The following is a 20105-nucleotide window of genomic DNA, read 5'->3' on the forward strand; positions in this document are numbered from 1 at the left end:
GGGAGTAGCCAGTTTTGGACTATCTGTTGGTAAATTTGATTTATGATACATTGAATTGGGGGTAACGGTGGGAAAGCTAGGTAGAAATTACTAAGAAGCAGTTGGAGATGTGAGATAGTAGCTCAAGAGAGCAGTTAAGATGGGAGGTTAATGAATTTATGAGTTGTCTCCATACTGGTATAATAGTTAAAGAATGTTCATTGAAGCATTACCCACAATAGCCAGAGGTGAAAACAACTTAAATGTCCACCAGTGGATCAGTAGATGAAAAAATTATGGTACATGCATATAATGGAATATCATTCAACCTTAAAATAGGACATCTTATCATACATTATATCATGGATGAATCTTGAGGCCATGCTCAGTGAAATAAGCCAGTCACAGAAGGGCATATATCACGTGAGTCCACTTTTATGAGATACTCAGAGTAGCCAAACTCATAGAAGCAAAAAGTAAAATGGTGGTGCCAGAGGTTGAGGGAGGGGAGAAAAGGGAAGTTACTGTTCAATAACCATAGAGTTTCAGTCATACATAATGAAACAGCTCTAGAGATCTATTGTATAATTTAAATATAATTAACAATATTGTACTATACACTTAAAAGTTACTTTAGAGGACAAATTTCATGTTAGATGGTTTTTAAAATTTTTTTAATTTTGCCAAAAAAATGAAATCATTAAAAAATTAAAAGAGCCAAAGTGAATGAGGTCTGTCTTTTTTCTGGAGAAGAGAGAAAAGATCGAGGCTTAAGAAGAGACCTCTGGATAATACCCAGTTTTAGAGTAGGATTAGGAAAAACTAGTGCAGGAAAGAGACTAAAGGAGGAAGAGGAGAAGGATATTAGAGGCAATGGGTGGTAGGATTTCAAGGAGAAGTCTGCACACTGAAGAGGGAAGAGTCAAATTATATTTCCAGTTATTCCACTTAGATAAACCTCATTTCTTCTTTGAGCTTCACTTTTCTTATCTGTAAAATGGAAACAAGAGCACCTATCCATAGAAGAGTACTTTGCAAACTGGGAAAATAAATACAAACAAGAGGGCTTTATTTTGTTGTTGTTGCTTTGCCTTCTTGACCCCAGCAGCTTGATTTTATTGTTTCTCCATTGCTGTCATTTTTATGAAGCTTTGCGGTTATGTGTTATAACCTAACTATGTTAGAATACTCATAAGAAAACAAAACAAATATGGTGTTCTCAGAAGAGAGGGTCAAGTGATGTCTTTTTCTTAGAAACTTACTCCATCATTTGTTTTCCATAGACACCCAAGATTGCATTTGTTTTATAATGGAAAAGAACCAAGGAAATGTCCAATGGGAAACAGTCAACTGATTATGTCAGTTCATTTTAGACAATGAAAAACATGAAGTTACCATTTTAATCTACCTAGGTCCAGAGATTTTAAAAAGGCTACCTGAAAATTTCATTTTCTAGAGTATTGTCTTTCCTTGAAGAGTTGATGGCATTGTGTTGCAGAGATGTTAGGGGAGTTACAGAGAGCAGATTCAATTGGTTTTTAGTTCCCAAGCATCACCATTTTAGCTCAGACTGGAGCTGGCACTAATCAGTTACCTGCAAGGAAACGGAGCTGATTCTTCACTTTCACCATTCCATCACCAGAGCCTCCGATGCACTCATCTTCATCATCACCGCAGTCTCCACTTTCAAGCCCTTCTTCATCAAGGTTTTTATCCACAACTCTACCTTTGGGCATAGACATGGTTCTCAGGAGCTGAAAGAAAACAGACAGAAATGTAGCAGCTCTTCATATTTTTTTGGTAGGTCTAAAGCAGTATGTTATTAACAGAACGCATTAAATGTGCTGAACGAGTTACACAGAAGCTTTTAAAAAATCAATTTCAAATTTAAATAAGCGTAAACTGCTTATATGCTATGGAGTTTCATACTCCTGGGCCTTTCTATGGCATTTCATATGATTCTCTACTCCTCTACTCCACTTACACCACAATGTACATTGCATCAAACCTTTCCATGCCATGGTATTGAAATTCCTGAAAACCTCCATGATAGGAGAACTAACATGAGGAAATTAACATAACATAGGCAAAGCATATTTATATGTTCAGAGGACGCCGAAATCAGAAAAGATGCCTATGGAAGCCTCTTATAACTGTATTTACAATTATTAAATTAAAACAACAAATGCTTTCCATCAAAAGAAGAAGATAGCATTGAATTTTATGTATACTTTAAATGAATAATTACAATTAATTGCCATGTACCATGCCTTGGTCATTAGAAAAACTTTTAAAATATCTCCCTCTTCCATCATTTCAATAAGATGCTTTGAAATTCATTTTGCTTTTTTTGTAGATAATATGCCCATGTGGAGGCATGTTTGTTTTGCTCTTCAGTGTCTGGCTTTTCAGACACATTGTCAATGTCTTTCTTATGTTACGGTGACTCGCACTTCCCAAACGTCTTTCTGCTGACCCAGAAGCCCAACTCACAGCCTGAGTGGTTTCTGAGGGCAGTTCTCAGACTCCATTTTATTCTTCCTCACCATTTCTCTCCAATACCCTCCATGTCTGCTCTAGCTTCTACCCCATCCCCCTTTTTAGTCCTACATCTCAGTTTCACCTCCTATTTTTATTTAAAATTTTTTTATTGACTTCAGAGATGAAGGGAGAGGGAAAGAGAAATAGAAACATCATTATGAGGGAGAATCATCGATCAGCTGCCTGCTGCATGCCCCATACTGGGGATCGAGCCCTCAACTTAGGCATGTGACCTGACCAGGAATCGAACCATGGCCTCCTGGTTCATGGGTCTATGCTCAATCACTAAGCAACACTGGCTGAGCACTACCTCCTATTTTTAAATAACAGCCAACAAAAAGTGCTAGATGTACTGAAACTGAGATTTTTGTCATTGAGGAAGAGGTATCCAGAAAAAAAAATACTACATACACAGGAATGTATTGGTTTTTCTGGTCTTAATTGTCTATGTTTATTGTTACTGCAAAATATACCTTTGTGTTCTCTGCTTGTGATTTAACTGCTATACCAATATCAATCTGGAACAAGCTACATACTATAGAGAAATCTGACTCTGCAGGCTTATTTTTTAAGCAAAGAAAGAAAAGTCCAAATAGTTCTTTTCTGCCCAACAACCTCTAATGGTGTCAGAGAAGCCAACCCACCTACCATCTGCCACTCCAGCATCATCTCCACCCTGCACTCTAATGTATTCCTTCTCTAACCCTCCCCCATCCTCTACCATTCGTCCTACAAATCTAAATGTATACTATAGACACATAGGCTATGATAAGGTAGACTAGGTGCTTCTCAAACTTTTTGGTGGAGTCAGGACCCCTTTATACTCTTATTGGGAATCACAGAGAACTTTTGTTTATATAAGTTGGCATTTACTATCTTAGAAATTATAACTGAGAAATTTAAAAATATTTGATAGCTAATTTAAATACAACAATAGCAAAACTATGATGTGTTAACATAAATAACATTTTTAATGATATATAAATATATTTTCCCCGACATAAAACAATTAGAAGAGAGGGTGGCACTGTTTTATGTTTGCAAATCTTTTCAATGTCCAGCTTAATATGTTAGCTGGATTATAATATCTGCTTCTCCATTCAATCTGTTGTTATATAATGTTTTGATTGAAACATTGCAGAAAATCCAGCCTCTCAAAATATCTCATGATAAAAGAGAAATATTTTAGCAGCCTCATCAGGTAATTGTGAATATTTTTCATTGATACTACAGAAAAACTCAAGTGGAAAGGTTAGTTGTAATGTAGAATATGAAACTATATAAATAAATTTTTCATGTTCTGTTACATTAAAGTTCATTGGTATGTTTTGAACTTTGAATGGGTCTTTTAGCCATTTTGTATCATCACCTATGGGTTATCCTGAAAATATTGGTTCACTCTACTATGCAGGTTTTCCAAATGTTAACACCTTTCATTATATGATATAAAAAATCACATTCATTAACATAACACACAGTCTCATTAGGAATGTCTTTAAGTATTGGGAAGCCTTGAAGCTCATGGTTGGAGATACAAATTTTCCTAAATTTTAATTTTTTTGAAAGTTCAAATTTTATCATTGGCAATAAATAATGTCAGTTTTCCTTTAACTGATAGGCCTTCTTTGTGTAAAACATCCAGAAAATACTCAAGTATGTACAACTAAAGTTTGTCAGTCATAGTCTCAAACAAAAATGGTGTTTCATTTAAAAAAGTGGCTAGTTTAGCCGATAGCTTAAATAATCCGATAAGTGCTTTTCCTGAGACACATCGACACAGTTTACAGTAGAAATACCTTAAAGTACTTCACATTTAATAACACAGAATATTTTTTAAAGTATGCTCAAGCCTGACTGGTGTGGCTCAGTGGTTGAGAGTCCACCTATGAACCAGGAGGTCACAGTTCGATTCCCTGGTCAGGGCACGTGCCTGGGTTTCAGGCTCGATCCCCAGTAGGGGGCGTGCAGGAGACAGCTGATCAATGATTCACTCTCATCATTGATGTATCTATCTCTCCCTCCTTCTCCCTTCCTCTCTAAAATCAATAAAAATATATTTTAAAAAAGTTTTTCCCTTTAAAAAAATGTATGCTCAAGCCCTGGCCGGGGGGCTAAGTTGGTTGGAGTGTTGTCCTGTGAACCAAAGTTGTGGGTTCGATTCTGGTCAGGGCACATACTTCAGTTGCGGATTCAGTCCCTGGTTGGGGCATGTAAGGGAGGCAACTGATCAATGTTTCTTTCTCACATTGATCTCTCTCTCTCTCTCTCTCTCTCTCTCTCTCTCTTTCTGTCTCCCTTCCTCTCTAAAAATCAATAAAAGTATATACTTGGTGAGGATTAAAAATATATATGTATATTTATGAGTTAAGGTTTAATAAATTAATCATTTTTACTGCTTCAGCAATGACATTCTTAAATAAAACTGCCTTTACTTTTTCTGCAAGTGTATGCCATTGAAGAATACAATGACTGCTAGTACAGTTTGGTGCTACTGCCTTGATTCATACTGTGATACCAACAGTTGTACTCACCATTGCTTTTGAACCATCAGTGCAAATATCAACACAGTGAAAAAGGCAAATAATATCTCGGTATTTTTGTGCAAATAATTTTTACCTTGTGAATCCTTGGGTTTCATAGATTACCAAAGTCCATAAACCATTCTTTGAGTACTACTAAACTAGACTATAGTATCACTTCAGTTGACCAAAACATCCTAATCTCCTCCTTTACCATCATTTCTTATGGGAAAATTGCTTTCAACAAAAGCATTTTTAGGTTAATCTTCAAAAATACATCCTTCATATATGTCATGGATTACCTGAATTAGAATTGTTCACATAAGGGGATTTGTGGTTAGATATATATTAGTGAACTTGCTATTTCTCAAGCACATCTCACACCTGTGCCTTTCATTAATCCCTTTAGCAAACATTAATTGAGCACCTAATAGGAGCTGTTTTCATTTCGGTCTATTGAAAACACTATATTCTTTCAAGCCAAATTCAAATGTCATTTCCTTAATAAAGCCTTCTTGGCTACCGCAGATGGTCATTATAGTTCTCCCTTCCCTTCTTCCACCACTGCTCCCTTTATCTGTACCTCCTAAATACCCCTTTATGTGTGCAACCTAGCATTATTTATTTGTACATGTGACTTTGCTCTACCACCAAACTGAGTTGCCCCGGGGCTTTGTCTTATTTATCTTTTAACCCTATAGCATTTAAAGCACTGTCTTGAACACAGTAGGCACTCAAAAAATGTGCTATTGAACTGAAGCAAAGTAAAGTGGCATGGTATCTTTAATTTTTTAAAAGCTACTTCTACAAACTCATGAAAAATGAGAAAGCCAAAGCACAGATTAATTATACACGAACTTGTGAATGAATAGCTAAATCCTTTTGGACGACCCTGGCTAAGATCTGTAGCTAATCTATAAAGGCTATTTTCCAACCTCGTGTACAATGCCCTCAGTATTCTCTGGTAGTCCAGTTTTTTTTAAGTGCAATTAAAAAAACTTTAAAAAATGTTGCCATTGAGATAACTTTTTTAGTTCTTAAATTACTCTCATTTTGGAGACAACTTCAGCATTGAAGAAGGATTATAGTATACTTTCAATGTGTTTTACACAGACATCTGCTGATGAACCTAACCCTCACACATTAACAAAACAAATCCCAAACTAGAAAGCTATTGTAAATGTAAGTCTTAAAGAACACTCTGAAGCTCCAGAATGTTGAAACAAGGGTAATCTTTCAGAGATGAGAAATTGTCAGCAAGGACTGTGGATTTAATACAGCCTGGAATTTGAAACAGAAATCAAACCAGCTAATTACAATGCACAATATTGACCTTTTTGTCCCCTCTCTCACTCTTTACAATGTCTTCCAGACTGAACACTCACTTTGTAAAAAGAAAGTTATGAGGGTCTTGCACACAAAATCAGGTAACTTTAGGGGCCTAGTGCTTTTGATTAACTGTTCAGCATTTTTCAAAGGACACTATCCTATTAGCTTTTTAAAAGCCAAGGCTCAGAATAATTATTATCAATGTAAACTATCTTATTAAAACACAGGTCTGATTATTTCACTACCCTACCCCCACAATCCTTCTATAAACCTGACATTTCTGCCACACATTGTTCGGCACTCCTTATGGGAAGGACTTTCACAGTCCAGCTTTTTCTATATCTACTCCTCTCCTTGCAACACTGTTTGAGCCACATGAGAATATTACAGTTGCTTAAATATGCAATAAATTTTTATTTTATAATTTAATGTTAATTATATGTATCAATATAATATAAAAAGGTGAAAGGAAAGAGACATAAGGGGAAAAACCTAGTTCTCAAACTTTAATAAACATTTGTATTTTCAAAGGTTGGTGAATTTTTGTGTGGGTTTTTTTCTTTTTTTCTTTTTTTGCCTACATTTTTACATAGTTGAACTTGGACTTTAGAATAAAACTGACTGGGTTTGGAATTCTGGGTTTTCCACTTATTAACCTTTTTCCCACTTATTAACTTTGCTGTTCAATTTCCCTAAACCTCATCTGTAAAATGAGGGAAATAATGCCTGCCTCATAGAATTGTTGTAATGAAGAAATGTGGTAATTTTAAAATGTTAAATGTGATAAAAAAAAGCACATAGTGCAGTACCATTAATGGATCTACTGAAATTTACTTAACAATTCTCTGAATATTTAATATTTATATCACTTCTAGTTCTTTTGCTTCTATAAATAAAAATGGAGTGTCAGGAGCATTCACATAACTTTTTCTATATTTCTTTAGTTTCCCATTAGTAGGATTACTGGGTCAAAGGGTATGTACATTTTTATATACCATGGGAGTGAGCCTCCAATTTCGTAAGGGTGATTTTTAAAAACTCAAGAACCTTGGCCCCATCCACAGAGCTTCTGATTTAGTAGGTCTGGGGTGAAGCACAAAAATCTGCAGTTTTAACTAGATCTACCCCTCCATCTTATCATGAGCAAATCACAGACCACACTAATAAGAAAGACTACTGCAGTGTTACTCCACTTCCCAGAAACCCTCTGAAACCATCTCTGGAAACCTTAGCCCCATGTGTGTCAGGATCTTTAGTACATGCGTTTTAAACCACTTTTCAAAAAATAAATGCAGCCTAATGATTTCCTTTTCATTTACTGGTAGATGTGGATATCATGACCTTTTGTCTTTGGAGTTAATGAAAATTCCTGGGTGTAAAGGTAATTGACTTTGATTAGAAAGAGAAATAGTTGAAGTTAGTTTTGAGACAGGTATTCATGGTTGTATAATAAAAGGAAACAAAAAGTCTGGAATAAATACGAAAATTAGAACTACAGACTAAGAGGAAAAAAAGCTCTTTAGATTTAGCGATTTCATGTTCTTAAAATCATAATAACTATAGTAACAAAAGAGCTCTGCATCATGGGACAATGTGATTTGTACAAAGCTCTTTTCCTGGTTGGTTGACAGGAGAACAAAGATCAAAGGACACACTGGTTGTTTTTAGGGGGATCAAATATGCTGAAATTAGACCAGTGAGAGCAGCAACTCTTGATCTGTCTATATGGTATAAATAACGTGCCTCTTGAAATTATCTTGATTGCAAAGATATGAACCTTATCAGCCACACATTGTGCTAGGGCTTAACATATGTTCTCTCACGTAATCCTTGAATCTTCACTGCCAATTTGTGTTACAGGGAAGACTGCCATCCCTATTTCCCACATCAAGGGAGGTTACTGAGGCTCAGAGAGGGGACATGACTTGATCAAGTCATTGTGTAAGTGATAGAGACCTCATTAAAAATAAAGTCTTCTGCTCCAAAGTCCAGAGATTTTTAAGAAAAACATGCTGTCTTAGGTAAAGGCATCAACTCATGGGGCTTTCATTTCATATTTTTGCCATCTTGACTGCCTTTACCTGAGATAATTTCCAGTTCAATCACAATTTTTCAGATTCTACCCATGAGCTATACCTCGATGGGAAGGCCATTTGTTATTTATTGGTCGGAGAGATAATGACATTGGATGCCTCCTGCTTGTTTTCCTCAGCCTTGCTATCTACTGTGTCTTAAATAATCAACCTATCTAATCATAAATGGATTTGTTTTGAAAAGATTCAGACAACTGGTTAGAATAGAATGAAAAATTCCATTAGTGCTGCTACATGGCTAAGAATTTTCTTGACTTTAAGCTCTTTAGCATTTTAAATATAAAGGATAAGTAACAAAATAGATACTGTGAATATAGGGCTTGGTAGGTATTTTGAGGAATTAGCTGGTTTTGTCTCTTTTGGCTACTCACATACCTCTCTCTAGGCATTTAAAAAATATCTGGACTCCCAATTACATTTTAAAGCTATTAAGCTGGGCTTATAAAACCGATTTTGAACTATCTGGATGCTCAGCTTTATACAACCTGCAAAGAATGCTTTGGGGGCCCAGCTTCCCATGTCCATGGCAATGTAAACACATGCTTTACTGTTTGTATTTGAGTAGCATAAGCTAATGGGAAACAAATGTGGTGGCTCCAATGAATCCCAGCTTTTTTTGGAATGCCATTATTATTTATACAATGTGCACATCCACAAGGCCTAGGGCACGTGACCTCTGCATTGCATACACACTTTCTTTGAACAAATGCACCAAACCATTGCCACAACTAATTGGAAACAATGGCAGCTCCACATATTTCAGATGAAGCCAGAACCCAAATATATAGGGCTAGAATTAATGGCTATATATAGAGTTTACACATTGGAGAGGCAATAAAGTACAGCAGTTAAGAGTGTGAGCTTTGGAATCTAACCAGTATGGATTTCAATGTCTACTCAGCCTATGTACTAGCTGTATTACTCTGGGCAAATCACTTAACTTCTCTGAACTTCAGTTTCCTCACCTGTAAAATAGAGGATAATGCTACTCACTAACTTCACAGGGTTGTTGAAGAATTAAATTAAATAGCACCATTCACATTTCATAGTCCCGTGTATTTTTATTTCATAGAACTTTCCACAGTGTATAATTATATATTCCATGTTTTACCCCATTAGACTAACAGAAGGGATAAATAGTCTGTTTCTATTATCAGTGTGTGGAACAAAGTAAATTTTCATTAATATTCATTAAATGGATGAAAGAACAAATCAATAGAAAAATGCATGTGAAGTGCTTAGCACATTGCTTAGCAAGGTAATAAATTCTCAAACATTGTTAAGTTTGCTGCTGAGGATGATGATGATCATGAGTAGAAAGAAGGGGAGGAGGGGGAGGGAGAAGAGTGGTAGCAGTCATAGTATCAGACATGAAGAGCTTATTATAAATGCCTTGTAAGGCAAAACAAGTAACGCTCCATGACCAAACACTAAGGCACCAGAAAGAAGAGTCTGAGAAACCCTTCTGGATGCTCCCAGTAAGATAAGGATCTGTGCATTCAGTATACACATAGAGATGTTTAGGAAAGAGCAAAAGGACTGGCTATAGGCTGTGCACCCACGTGATATTGGTAAGAAGGCCACCCACAGCCAGATACTCTCTTGTCTGGCATAATTTCCATGTCCACCACTTATCTACAGCACATACTTTCTCTACCACTTTCAGCTTCCCAATTTTTACTTTGTTTGTTAATGTAGCACTGAAACTTGTGAAAATAAGTCCTCCCAATTAAATAAATGTTGGGATAGTAAAACAAACAAAGATATAAAAGAAGCAAACTTGGGATGGGATTAAAACTATCTTAGTGGGGCTCCCTCTCAGTAGTATAAATAGTTCTCTGCAGTTTTAGGAAGCTACCCAATGCTTTAAAGTAAACAGTTTATAATAACACTAGTACCCCAGTGCACAGATTTGTGCACATTGAAAGGAAATTAAGTAGAAGGTGGCTGGCAGGGCGGGACTGGGCGAGAAGGGCCAGACATGCCCTGGAGCCAACCTCCCGAGGTCCCTCCCTGGCCAGCTGCACCTGGGGTGGCACTGTGGTTCAAAGGGCTTCTGTGGAATGAGCAGGGTCCCTCCGGCAGGTGGGGTCCTTCAGCCTGGCCTGCGAGGATCGGGCCAAAACTGGCTCTCTGACATCCCCCAAGGGGTCCAGGATTGAGAGAGGGCAGTTCTCAGGTGACACACCCTGGAATCAGGCTCCCTCCTCTCTGGTTCCAGGGTGTGTCACCCTAGAACAGGGGTGGGCAAACTTTTTGACTCAAGGCCACAATGGGTTCTTAAACTGGACCGGAGGGCTGGAACAAAAGCATGGATGGAGTGTTTGTGTGAACTAATATAAATTCAAAGTAAACATCATTACATAAAAGGGTACGGTCTTTTTTTTTTTTTAGTTTTATTCATTTCAAACGGGCCGTAGTTTGCCCACAGCTGCCCTAGAACCACTGCTGCCAAGTCACTGCAGCTCAGCAGCTCCTGCATTGAGCGTCTGCCCCCTGCTGGTCAGTGTGTGTCATAGCTACCAGTCGGAGAGTTGGACGGTCGCTTAGCCTTTTTTATATAGACTAGTGATCCAGTGCACAGATCACTAGCTTGAAAGAAAATTAATTAGAAGGAGGCTGGTGGGGTGGAACTGGGCAAGACAGGCTGGACATGCCCTGGAGCCAACCTCCCACAGTCCCTCCCCACTGGCTGCTCCTGGGGTGGCGCCGTGGCTCGAAGGGCTTCTGCAGAGTGAGTGGGGTTCCTCCAGCAGGTGGGGTCCCTCAGCCTGGCCTGCAGGGATCGGGCTGAAGCTGGCTCTCCGACATCCCCTGAGGGGTCCCAGAGTGTGAGAGGGCACTCTGCAAAGTTGCTGTCATATAGGGTGTGAAACGCAAATGCAAGTGTGCAGTAAACCAGATTCAGGGCCGACAGTGCCCCAGCAACAACATAACCCAAGGCCGAAGGTGGAATTGTGTGGCCCCACGAAGAATCGGGGGGCTCCCTCTCTGGTTTCGGGGAGCATCACCCGAGGACTGCTGCTGCTAAGTCACTGCAGCTCGGCAGCTCCTGCATTGGGTGTCTTCCCCCTGGTGGCCAGTGCATGTCATAGCGACTAGTCAGATGGTCAGACACTTAGCATATTAGCCTTATATATATACAGATTACCAATAGCTTACAACTGTATAGTGTTTTATTATTTTCCAAGAGGTGGCATAGCATAATGGCTAAAAGCTCATACTCTGTGGTCAGAAAACTTATGTTCAAATGTAAACTCTGTCACTTACTAGCCTTGTTACTATAAATAAGTTATTCTTTAACCACTCTGAGCCTTATGTTTCTTATCTATTAAAATAGATATAATAATACCTGTACCTATCTCCCACATTGCATGACAATGGGGATTAAATGAGACAATCCATGTAAAGCACTGAACTTAGTACCTGGCAGTAAGTGCTCACACAACGATATGTTAATATTATATAGTAAAACCTATCCTATCTAATAAAAGAGTAATATGCAAATTAACCCTCACTCCATCACAAAGATGGCGGCAGCCACGGAGCTGGAGCGAGCAGGAGGCTTGAGTTGCCCCCGGCGATGGAGGAAGCCAAGCTTCCCACCTGCCCTGCCGCTCAAGGCTACAAAGTTTCAATTATAGAAGATAAATCCCAGATACGTGCTTCCAGCCAGAGTGGCCTCCGCTCAAGGAGGGGCTGGGAACCTGGGTTGCCAGGGGCAACCCAGGCTTCGAGCTGGACCAAGACAACAAAGTTTCAATTATAGAAGTTAAATAAATCCCAGACGCCAACTTCTAGCCTGCCAGGCGTGACCAGCCTGAAAACGGCCCTCAGCCCCTTACCCAGGCTGGGCAGGCACCCCAGTAGGGACCCCCACCCTGAAGGGGGTGTGGCCAGCCTGAAAACAGCCCTCAGCCCCTCACCCAGGCTGGCCACACCCCCATGGGATGAGGGTTCTCACTGGGAGGCTTGACCAGCCTGCAAACAGCCATCAGCCCCACACCCAGGCTGGCCAGGCACCCCAGCGGGACCCCACCCTGATCCAGGACACCCTTAAGGGCAAACCAGCCGGCCCCCACCTGTGCACCAGGCCTCTATCCTATATAATAAAAGGGTAATATGCAAATTGACCCTAACAGCAGAAAGACTTGGAATGACTGGTCACTATGACACACACTGACCACCGGGGGGCACACGCTCAATGCAGGAGCTGTCCCCTGGTGGTCAGTGTGCTCCCACAGGGGGAGCTCTGCTCAGCCACAAGCCAGGCTGATGGCTGCCAGCACAGCGGTGGTGGTGGGAGCCTCTCCCACCTCCTCAGCAGCACTAAGGATGTCCGACTGCAGCTTAGGCCTGCTCCCCGCTGGCAAGTGGACAAACCCTGAGGGCTCCTGGGCTGCCAGAGGGATGTCTGACTGCCAGCTTAGGCCCGATCCCCCGGGGAGCAGGCTTAAGCCAGCAGGTGGACATCTCTCGAGGGGTCCCAGACTGCGAGAGGGCACAGGCCAGGCTGAGGGACCCCCCTCAAATGCACAAATTTTTGTGCACCGGGCCTCTAGTATATTTATAAAATCTGAATCTCTGAAGGGGATGAATTCTAATTTTTTTTAAAAATATGTTTTATTGATTTGATAGAGAGAGGAAGGGAGAGGGGGAGAGAGAAACATCAATGTGAGAAACATCCATCGGCTGCCTCCTGCATGCCCCCTACTGGGGATCAAGCCAGCAACCCTGGCATGTGCCCTGCCCAGGAATCAAACCAGAGACCTCTTGGTGCATGGGACAAAACTCAACCCCAACCAACTGAGCCACACTGGCCAGGGCTGAATTCTAAAATTTTGGCACCATTAACATTCAATTCTGGCCTGGGTAGGGCTAATTTTGTGGAATGCTGCAGGCTTTCAATAAATCTTCGTTACTAGGTCATTGCTACTGATATTTCATTATTTTTATACTCAAAAGCCCTTCCACATATCTCTCTCGTTGATGTACCTAGGACACCTGTGAGGCAGTGGGGAAAGTATTATTAACATCATTTTGTAAATAAGAAAATTGGAGCTGAGAGAGAAGTGAGGCAACATGCTCCTTTTTAGCCTGGAAATTGTTTAATGGTAACTACTGTGAAGTCGTTAGGATTTGGAATGGGGCTGGGGAGGAGGGCTTATATACTCCAGCATTAACTTGGCAAGGGCATGGCCCGGGGATAAACACAATGTATGACACATAATAGGTGCCAGGAAATGCTTGGTAACTGAAAGAATGAGTGAAGCAATGGGTTAACAAAATAATAAGCATTTTATTCACTGACTTTGGATTTTTCCCAATCTCTATCTCTTCAACCCTGGTCTGATATGTCATTGCTGTTGCTCTGGTATGGTAATAACTGATTCCTGCCTGGGAGCCCTGGATACACTGAGGCTGTATAGCTAGACAGATGTTCGGATAGACTGCCAGCATTCACTTTATTAAAGCAACCCTGAGAGGCAGGTTTCATAATCCCCTCCCGTTGAGAGAGCCCCCTCCCCTGATAAAGTGGGGTCAAGTCAAAGAAGAAGGCATAAAATTGATCTTTTAAAGCAAATGAGCCAACTAACCCAAAGGGATGGGGCCAACCCACTCACTGAGTGGCTGAATGAGGTTCCTGAGGCCCCCTAATGAGTTTTTTCCAATGACAATGATAGATTAGTTGGCCTGAGTGTGTTAATTGTGGGCTCTGTAATGCCCTTATTTAGGGTCTCCAGCCTTACTAGACTAAATTTCAGTTTAAGGGGCCATAACTCCCACAAAGTACAGTTCCAATTATAAGGCTGGCCAACCCATCCTCAAGAAACTGGTCAAGTCCTACCTTGTCAGGTGGGGCAGCAAAATGCAAACACAGCAAGATACCTTGCAGAACACCAAGTCCAATTTCCCTCTGAAGGCATCTGACCCTGGCTACCACCATGGTTGAAGATTAGTGACTTTTTATCCCTGTGACAGTTTTAATTATTGTGAAAAACCACAAGGACAAAATATAACTTTTTCTGGAAGAAAAACTTACTTTGAAGACATCTGTGAAACCCCACAGCATTGCTCAGTTTCCAAAGGAATCACCTCATTTTCATGAGGGCCACTGACAAAGGGCAATGGTCCCAGAGTAAAAGTCTACCTAGATATTACATATTTCCTCATGGAATTGAGGTTACACAGACATGATCTGAGCATTTACTATTGTCCTAGTGTATAAATCTGATTCATTCCAAATAGACATCTTGTGGTTATACTTTTGGGAAATGAGAGTTCTTGCCTTTAAAAATAACTGTGTATGAACCACAGAAGCCATGTCGTCAAGAATAGGGCTTGAAGAGTCAGCCTCAGTGACTGGAGGACAATGGTGTACTATTCTTTCATAAGTCTTTCATAGCCCTCCAAGGATTAATGAGATGCCTCTAGTTTCCCCATTAAAGCTTCCTTTTTTTGAAGACTAGGTCTAGATCAGGATTTATAAATAGGTTTTCAGTGAAAACAGTTTACCTTCTCTGGTATACTATCTGAAAAACATGAATTTTAAACATGTTTCAGATAATTAAGGCTACATTGTATTATTCTGAAGTAAAATAAATGACCTGTTGCATCTGGCACAGATAAAATAGCTGGGGCTTGATGAAAAACTAGATTCTGAGTTTCTAGCTGTTATTTCCTTGGAGGTAAGAGAGCTTCAAATCTTTCCTGTTCAAAGTTTTAGGCTATGGAATCCTAAGGGAGAAATTGGCTCCCACAGGAAAGAGGAAACATGACTAAAATTATTATAATATTCATATCTAATCACATACTTTAAAAGGTTGAAATAGAAGAAGCAAAAGGATGGTGCCCTTATATAATTTTTAACCTCACCCCATGAGTAAAGATTAATTTAAGAAATGCCCTGACAACTCTTTTAAATACGAAAAATTGGGATGTGTCCTAAAACAGTGCTTTGTTTGATAAATACAGCATTAAAGATGCTAGAACAATTAGCTCTTTCTGAATCTGCCATTTATAGGTTTTGTAGTGCTTTGGTCACAGAAGACAACTAGAGCACCAGAATTTTATGAGGAGCACTGACCACCCTAATTACATGGTGTAGTACCAAATGTTTAAGTACTTCCTTATTGTAGTATAGTCTTCCTTTCTGTACCTCTAGTGGTTTGAATGGAGTGGTCAAACAGTGAATGAAGGAATGTGAAATGGAACTCCTGGTATTCTGCAGTAGCAAAGGAATTCAATTACTGCCTTTTGATACCCATTTAGGACACTGAAGAAAAGTGACTTTAACACTGTAGTTCAACTCAAGCAGCCCATTAACACTTTGAATATATTCACTACCTTGTTGGAATTCCATATTTAATAAAATGGTCTTTTAACAAAATTCACAGTCATTTTACATCAAGTTATTGCTATTGGTGATTATTTTTCCAATTTTAGCTTAGTCAATTCTAGTTGCAGAATTGTCTGCTAGGTTGATTATATATACTTACAAAATAATTTCTACTTAGTATTTGGCTAAACTATCCTTCATATTCACCTTTCATCCCTTAATTAAAATACTCACTAATCTAGTATATCCATATACTTGCCATTTGGTAGCATATCTTAGATTAATTTTACTTCTCTGAAATAAGCATAACGTTGGAGCCTAGTACAGATATAATCATTTCCATTCCCATGTGGGTCTCTATCATCATTCCTTCTTACTCTTAAATTCCAAGCTTCATCAAGCATTTCTCCTATTGGCACTGCCTACGAATCCATTCTTCAGACAGGCCTCTCATTTTTCCTGAGAAGCTTATTAGAATTTAACCACAAGGTCTGGGAAGAGTACCATGTAACCAAGTCCAGCTAATTTGTACTGTGTTGGGCAGAGCTTGATCCCGTGCTATTTTGGCGAGGTATATGTTGGTAGAGATTAAGATGAATGATTTTCTTTGTTGGCTCTCTTTGGTGGATTGGGTGTGCCTATTTTGTTTGCTCCTGGGACTGAAGTGCTAGGCTGTCTGTCTTACTTGAACTCCTCCCCTATCTCACAAAACTATTTGGTGATGATAAAGTGGCAGGAATAGGAGAATATAAGTGTGGGAGGGGAAAAAGAACAGCTTACTAATAGGCTGCAGCCAACACATATTTATAGCTCTTCCTTTCTTTGTTTCTCTTCACTGATCTCACTAGGTAAGAATGTCTTCACCAGTTCTAACATGGGTTTCTCCACCATCCTCTGAGATTCTGTTTAGACAGATATTCAATTAACATTTTTGTTAAATTAATATGTGTTTCCCTCCCCACAATGTTTAACCCCTTTTTATATATACACACATTCTCAACATTCTGTTTGTTCACCATATTTCTGGATACAGCTTATGGTAATTTTCATCTTTAAAGAACTCAACATTCATGTCCTAACTAGATGCGTCAGCGAAGGAAATGATTGGGAAGCAGAGATCTTACTTTCCAGAAAGTGTCCAATATGAGAAATGGAGATATTAAATGTATTGAGCACCCAAAAGTGCTCAGCATCATATTCATCCTATTTCTAGAGGAATTAGGTTGTAGATTTGGAATGATGAGTTAGAAAGAACCTGAGAGATCATATGTTCCAATCCATTCATTCATACAGATGAGCATAGCAAGTCCACACAAACAATAGTTAGTAAAGCTTTTTTTAACTACTTAATCAGGAGTAGATGACATAAGCTAGTTTTCTGTCTAGTCCTTGGGCATATCACAAGAGAACCAGTCAAGGGCAGTTAAGAGAGAGGCAAAGGGACTTGAGAGTTGCAAAATGCTTTTAGGTCTAGGAGGAGGGCAATGAGGTTCTTTGGATCCTTAGTTAAACCTGGTCAAATCACAGGTTGGGAAGAAGATAACATGCCCCTTTGTGAGCATGTGGCAGCCAACTTCCAGGTTGGCAAAGGTAATTGGTAACAATAGAACATGGAGCCTGCCCTCAAGAAATATCCTATATAAGAAAAGCCTAATATGCTAAGTGTCCAGTCATCTGTTAAACCAATCAAAGTGTAATATGCTAATGACATGCTAAGGCTGCTCAACTGCTCACTATGACGTGCACTGACCACCAGGGGGCAGACGCTCAGACCGGTAGGTTAGCTTACTGCTGGGGTCCAGCCAATCGGGACTGAGCGAGACTGGCCGGACAAGCCCTGGAGCCCTCCCGTGTTCCCTCTCTGGCTGGCCAACCTCCAGCAACCTTTCCCAGCCCAACCATGCACCAGTGGGGTCCCTCAGCCTGGCCTGTGCCCTCTTGCAATCTGGGACCCCTTGGGGGATGTTGGAGAGCCAGTTTCAGCTTGATCCCGCAGGCCAGGCCGAGGGACCTCACTGGTGCACGAATTCGTGCACTGGGCCTCTAGCATAGTCTATAAGGAGTTCCTTTCTAAATGGTGTGGAAAAGTAGTGGAATAAAACCTTCCCAAGTCCTCATCTCATCCACTCTTGATTAGGTGGATAAATCAATGTGTCAAAGTATAGGTGCTTCCTTATTTTCTCCCAGTCATTTCTTCCTATTTCCAAGAAATTCCAGTTGAAAACATCTTAGAGAGGCTTAACATACTGAAATACTTGCATTTGCATTCAATTAAACATAATTCCCTTTTGCTTTATACTCTTTTTACTTATAAACATTTAAGTAATTGATCAGTTTTGTTAAAACAAATGGTGAATTACTAAGTTATGGTGGCTTTTAATTATTGACACTTCAAATATGTTGCTGCCCCAAAGGTTAAATTTGGTGGGCTGGTTAGTTTATACATCTTCAAATATCAACTATATTTAAGTACTGCCTTGACATTTCAGATGATTGACATCTTGTAGTTTCGTGTTTCCAGAAAGTCAGGAACATATACAGTGTAATCATCAGTGAAGTTGTATACAGTGATTGTACAGGTTTGAACTAAATTTCAGCATCACTATCTGTGAGTTGACAGTGCAGAGACCTTCTGCTATAAATGCACTATCCACAATATCAAGAACAGAGTGCCCCACAAATTCACACACTTAGGTACTCATATTTATGCAGATGCCTCAATTAATGGAAAGCAAATACATAACTGCCTTAATAAGTAACATAATACCCTGAGGGCCACAGGAGTTTGCAGGAGGCTGCTGTTACTGTTAACCAAGTTCTTTCCCTTTTTAAAACATGTCCCTGCTCCACCCCATCCCAGCTTGACTTCTGTTTCTTATTCTAGGTATACCAGCCAGAAATAAGACTTATTTTTCATCAACTTAACTAGGAAAATAGTTCCTTCACTTTTATTATTAGGACAACAACATCATTATACAGGCCAAACCTATATACTTAAAAACATCACTTTGATTTTAGAGAAGCACACCCATTCACTGCATTGTTTTCTGAAATTTCACTTTCTAGTTCTATGTTAAATAATAATAATTAAACCTATTATTTCTAACAGCTCTGTGTTGAAAGTCAAAGATAATTTGAGAATCATGAAAGCAATGAGAGAATCAATTCATCATATATAGATGACTCAATAAGATTAACAGTTGTATTTTCATCAGAAACCAAGAAGCCCAGAAGGCAGTAGTATAACATATTCAAAACACTAAAAGAAAAAAAACCTGCCAACCAAGAATTCTATATGTGGCAAATCTGTCCTTCAAAAAATGAAGGTGAATTTAAGATATTCCCAGATAAACAAAAGCTGAGGAAGTTTGTCACTATTAGACATGTTCTAAGAGAAATGCTGAAGGGAGTTCTTTACGCAGAAATGCAAGGAGATCTAATTATATGCTGCCTATAAGAGATAGACCTCACATTCAAAGACAAAAATTGGTTGAAAGTAAAAAGATGGTAAAAAATAAACCATGCAAACAATAACTAAAAAGGAGCTGAAGTGGCTATATTAATATCAGACAAAATATATTTTAAGACAGAATTGGTACTATAGAAAAAGAAGGACATTTTGCTGATGAAGGGTTAATACACCAATAATTTAAAATTATAAATGTATATGCACCTAACAGTAGACCTTGAAAAGACATGAAGTAAAAACTGACTGAATTTAACGAAAAAATAAGCAATTTAAAAATAATAACTGGAGCCTTCAATACCCCATTTTTAATAATAGATTAAACAATTAGACAGAAGATTAACAGGAAATAAAAGACTTAAACAACACTATAAACCAGTGGTCGGCAAACCATGGCTCGCGAGCCACATGCGGCTCTTTGGCCCCTTGAGTGTGGCTCTTCCACAAAATACCACGTGCGGTATTTTAAATATGAGGGAAGCTTTTCTCAACAGGTTGCAGGAATTCAGAAACAGCAAAGCAACGATAGCCTTTGTTAAAAAACCTCTCAATGCTAATGTAACAGAATTAAATTTTTCTCCCTTTAATATTGACATTGGCAACTTTGAAATGCAATTGCTGGATTTAAAAAACAAAGAACTGTGGAGCTCGAAATTTGAACGTCTTTGTGCTGATATAGAAATATTGGAGAAAAACAAATGTGAACTTAGTTCACAGCACAAGTGGTCTGCTTTGAAAGACCTGGAGAAGGAAGATATGTTGATTTTTAACACCTGGAATAGTATTCCTGACTCATATAATCAACTGAAAAAACTAGCGTTTGCTGTTCTTTCCTTATT

At 39.2% G+C, this 20105-nt stretch overlaps 1 protein-coding gene across 1 annotated transcript in view; it reads right to left on the reverse strand.

Annotated features, from left to right (window-relative positions):
* The window catches only part of GPC3 (glypican 3), a 371123-nt gene that overhangs the window by 56294 nt on the left and 294724 nt on the right, over window positions 1-20105 (reverse strand). The window contains exon 7 of the mRNA XM_005872825.2: window positions 1574-1733. Coding sequence (XP_005872887.1) covers window positions 1574-1733 — 160 coding nt within the window. The remainder of the gene's footprint in view (window positions 1-1573; window positions 1734-20105) is intronic.

This window comes from Myotis brandtii, unplaced genomic scaffold (genome assembly GCF_000412655.1).
Source record: "Myotis brandtii unplaced genomic scaffold, ASM41265v1 scaffold393, whole genome shotgun sequence".
Classification (NCBI taxonomy): domain Eukaryota; kingdom Metazoa; phylum Chordata; class Mammalia; order Chiroptera; family Vespertilionidae; genus Myotis; species Myotis brandtii.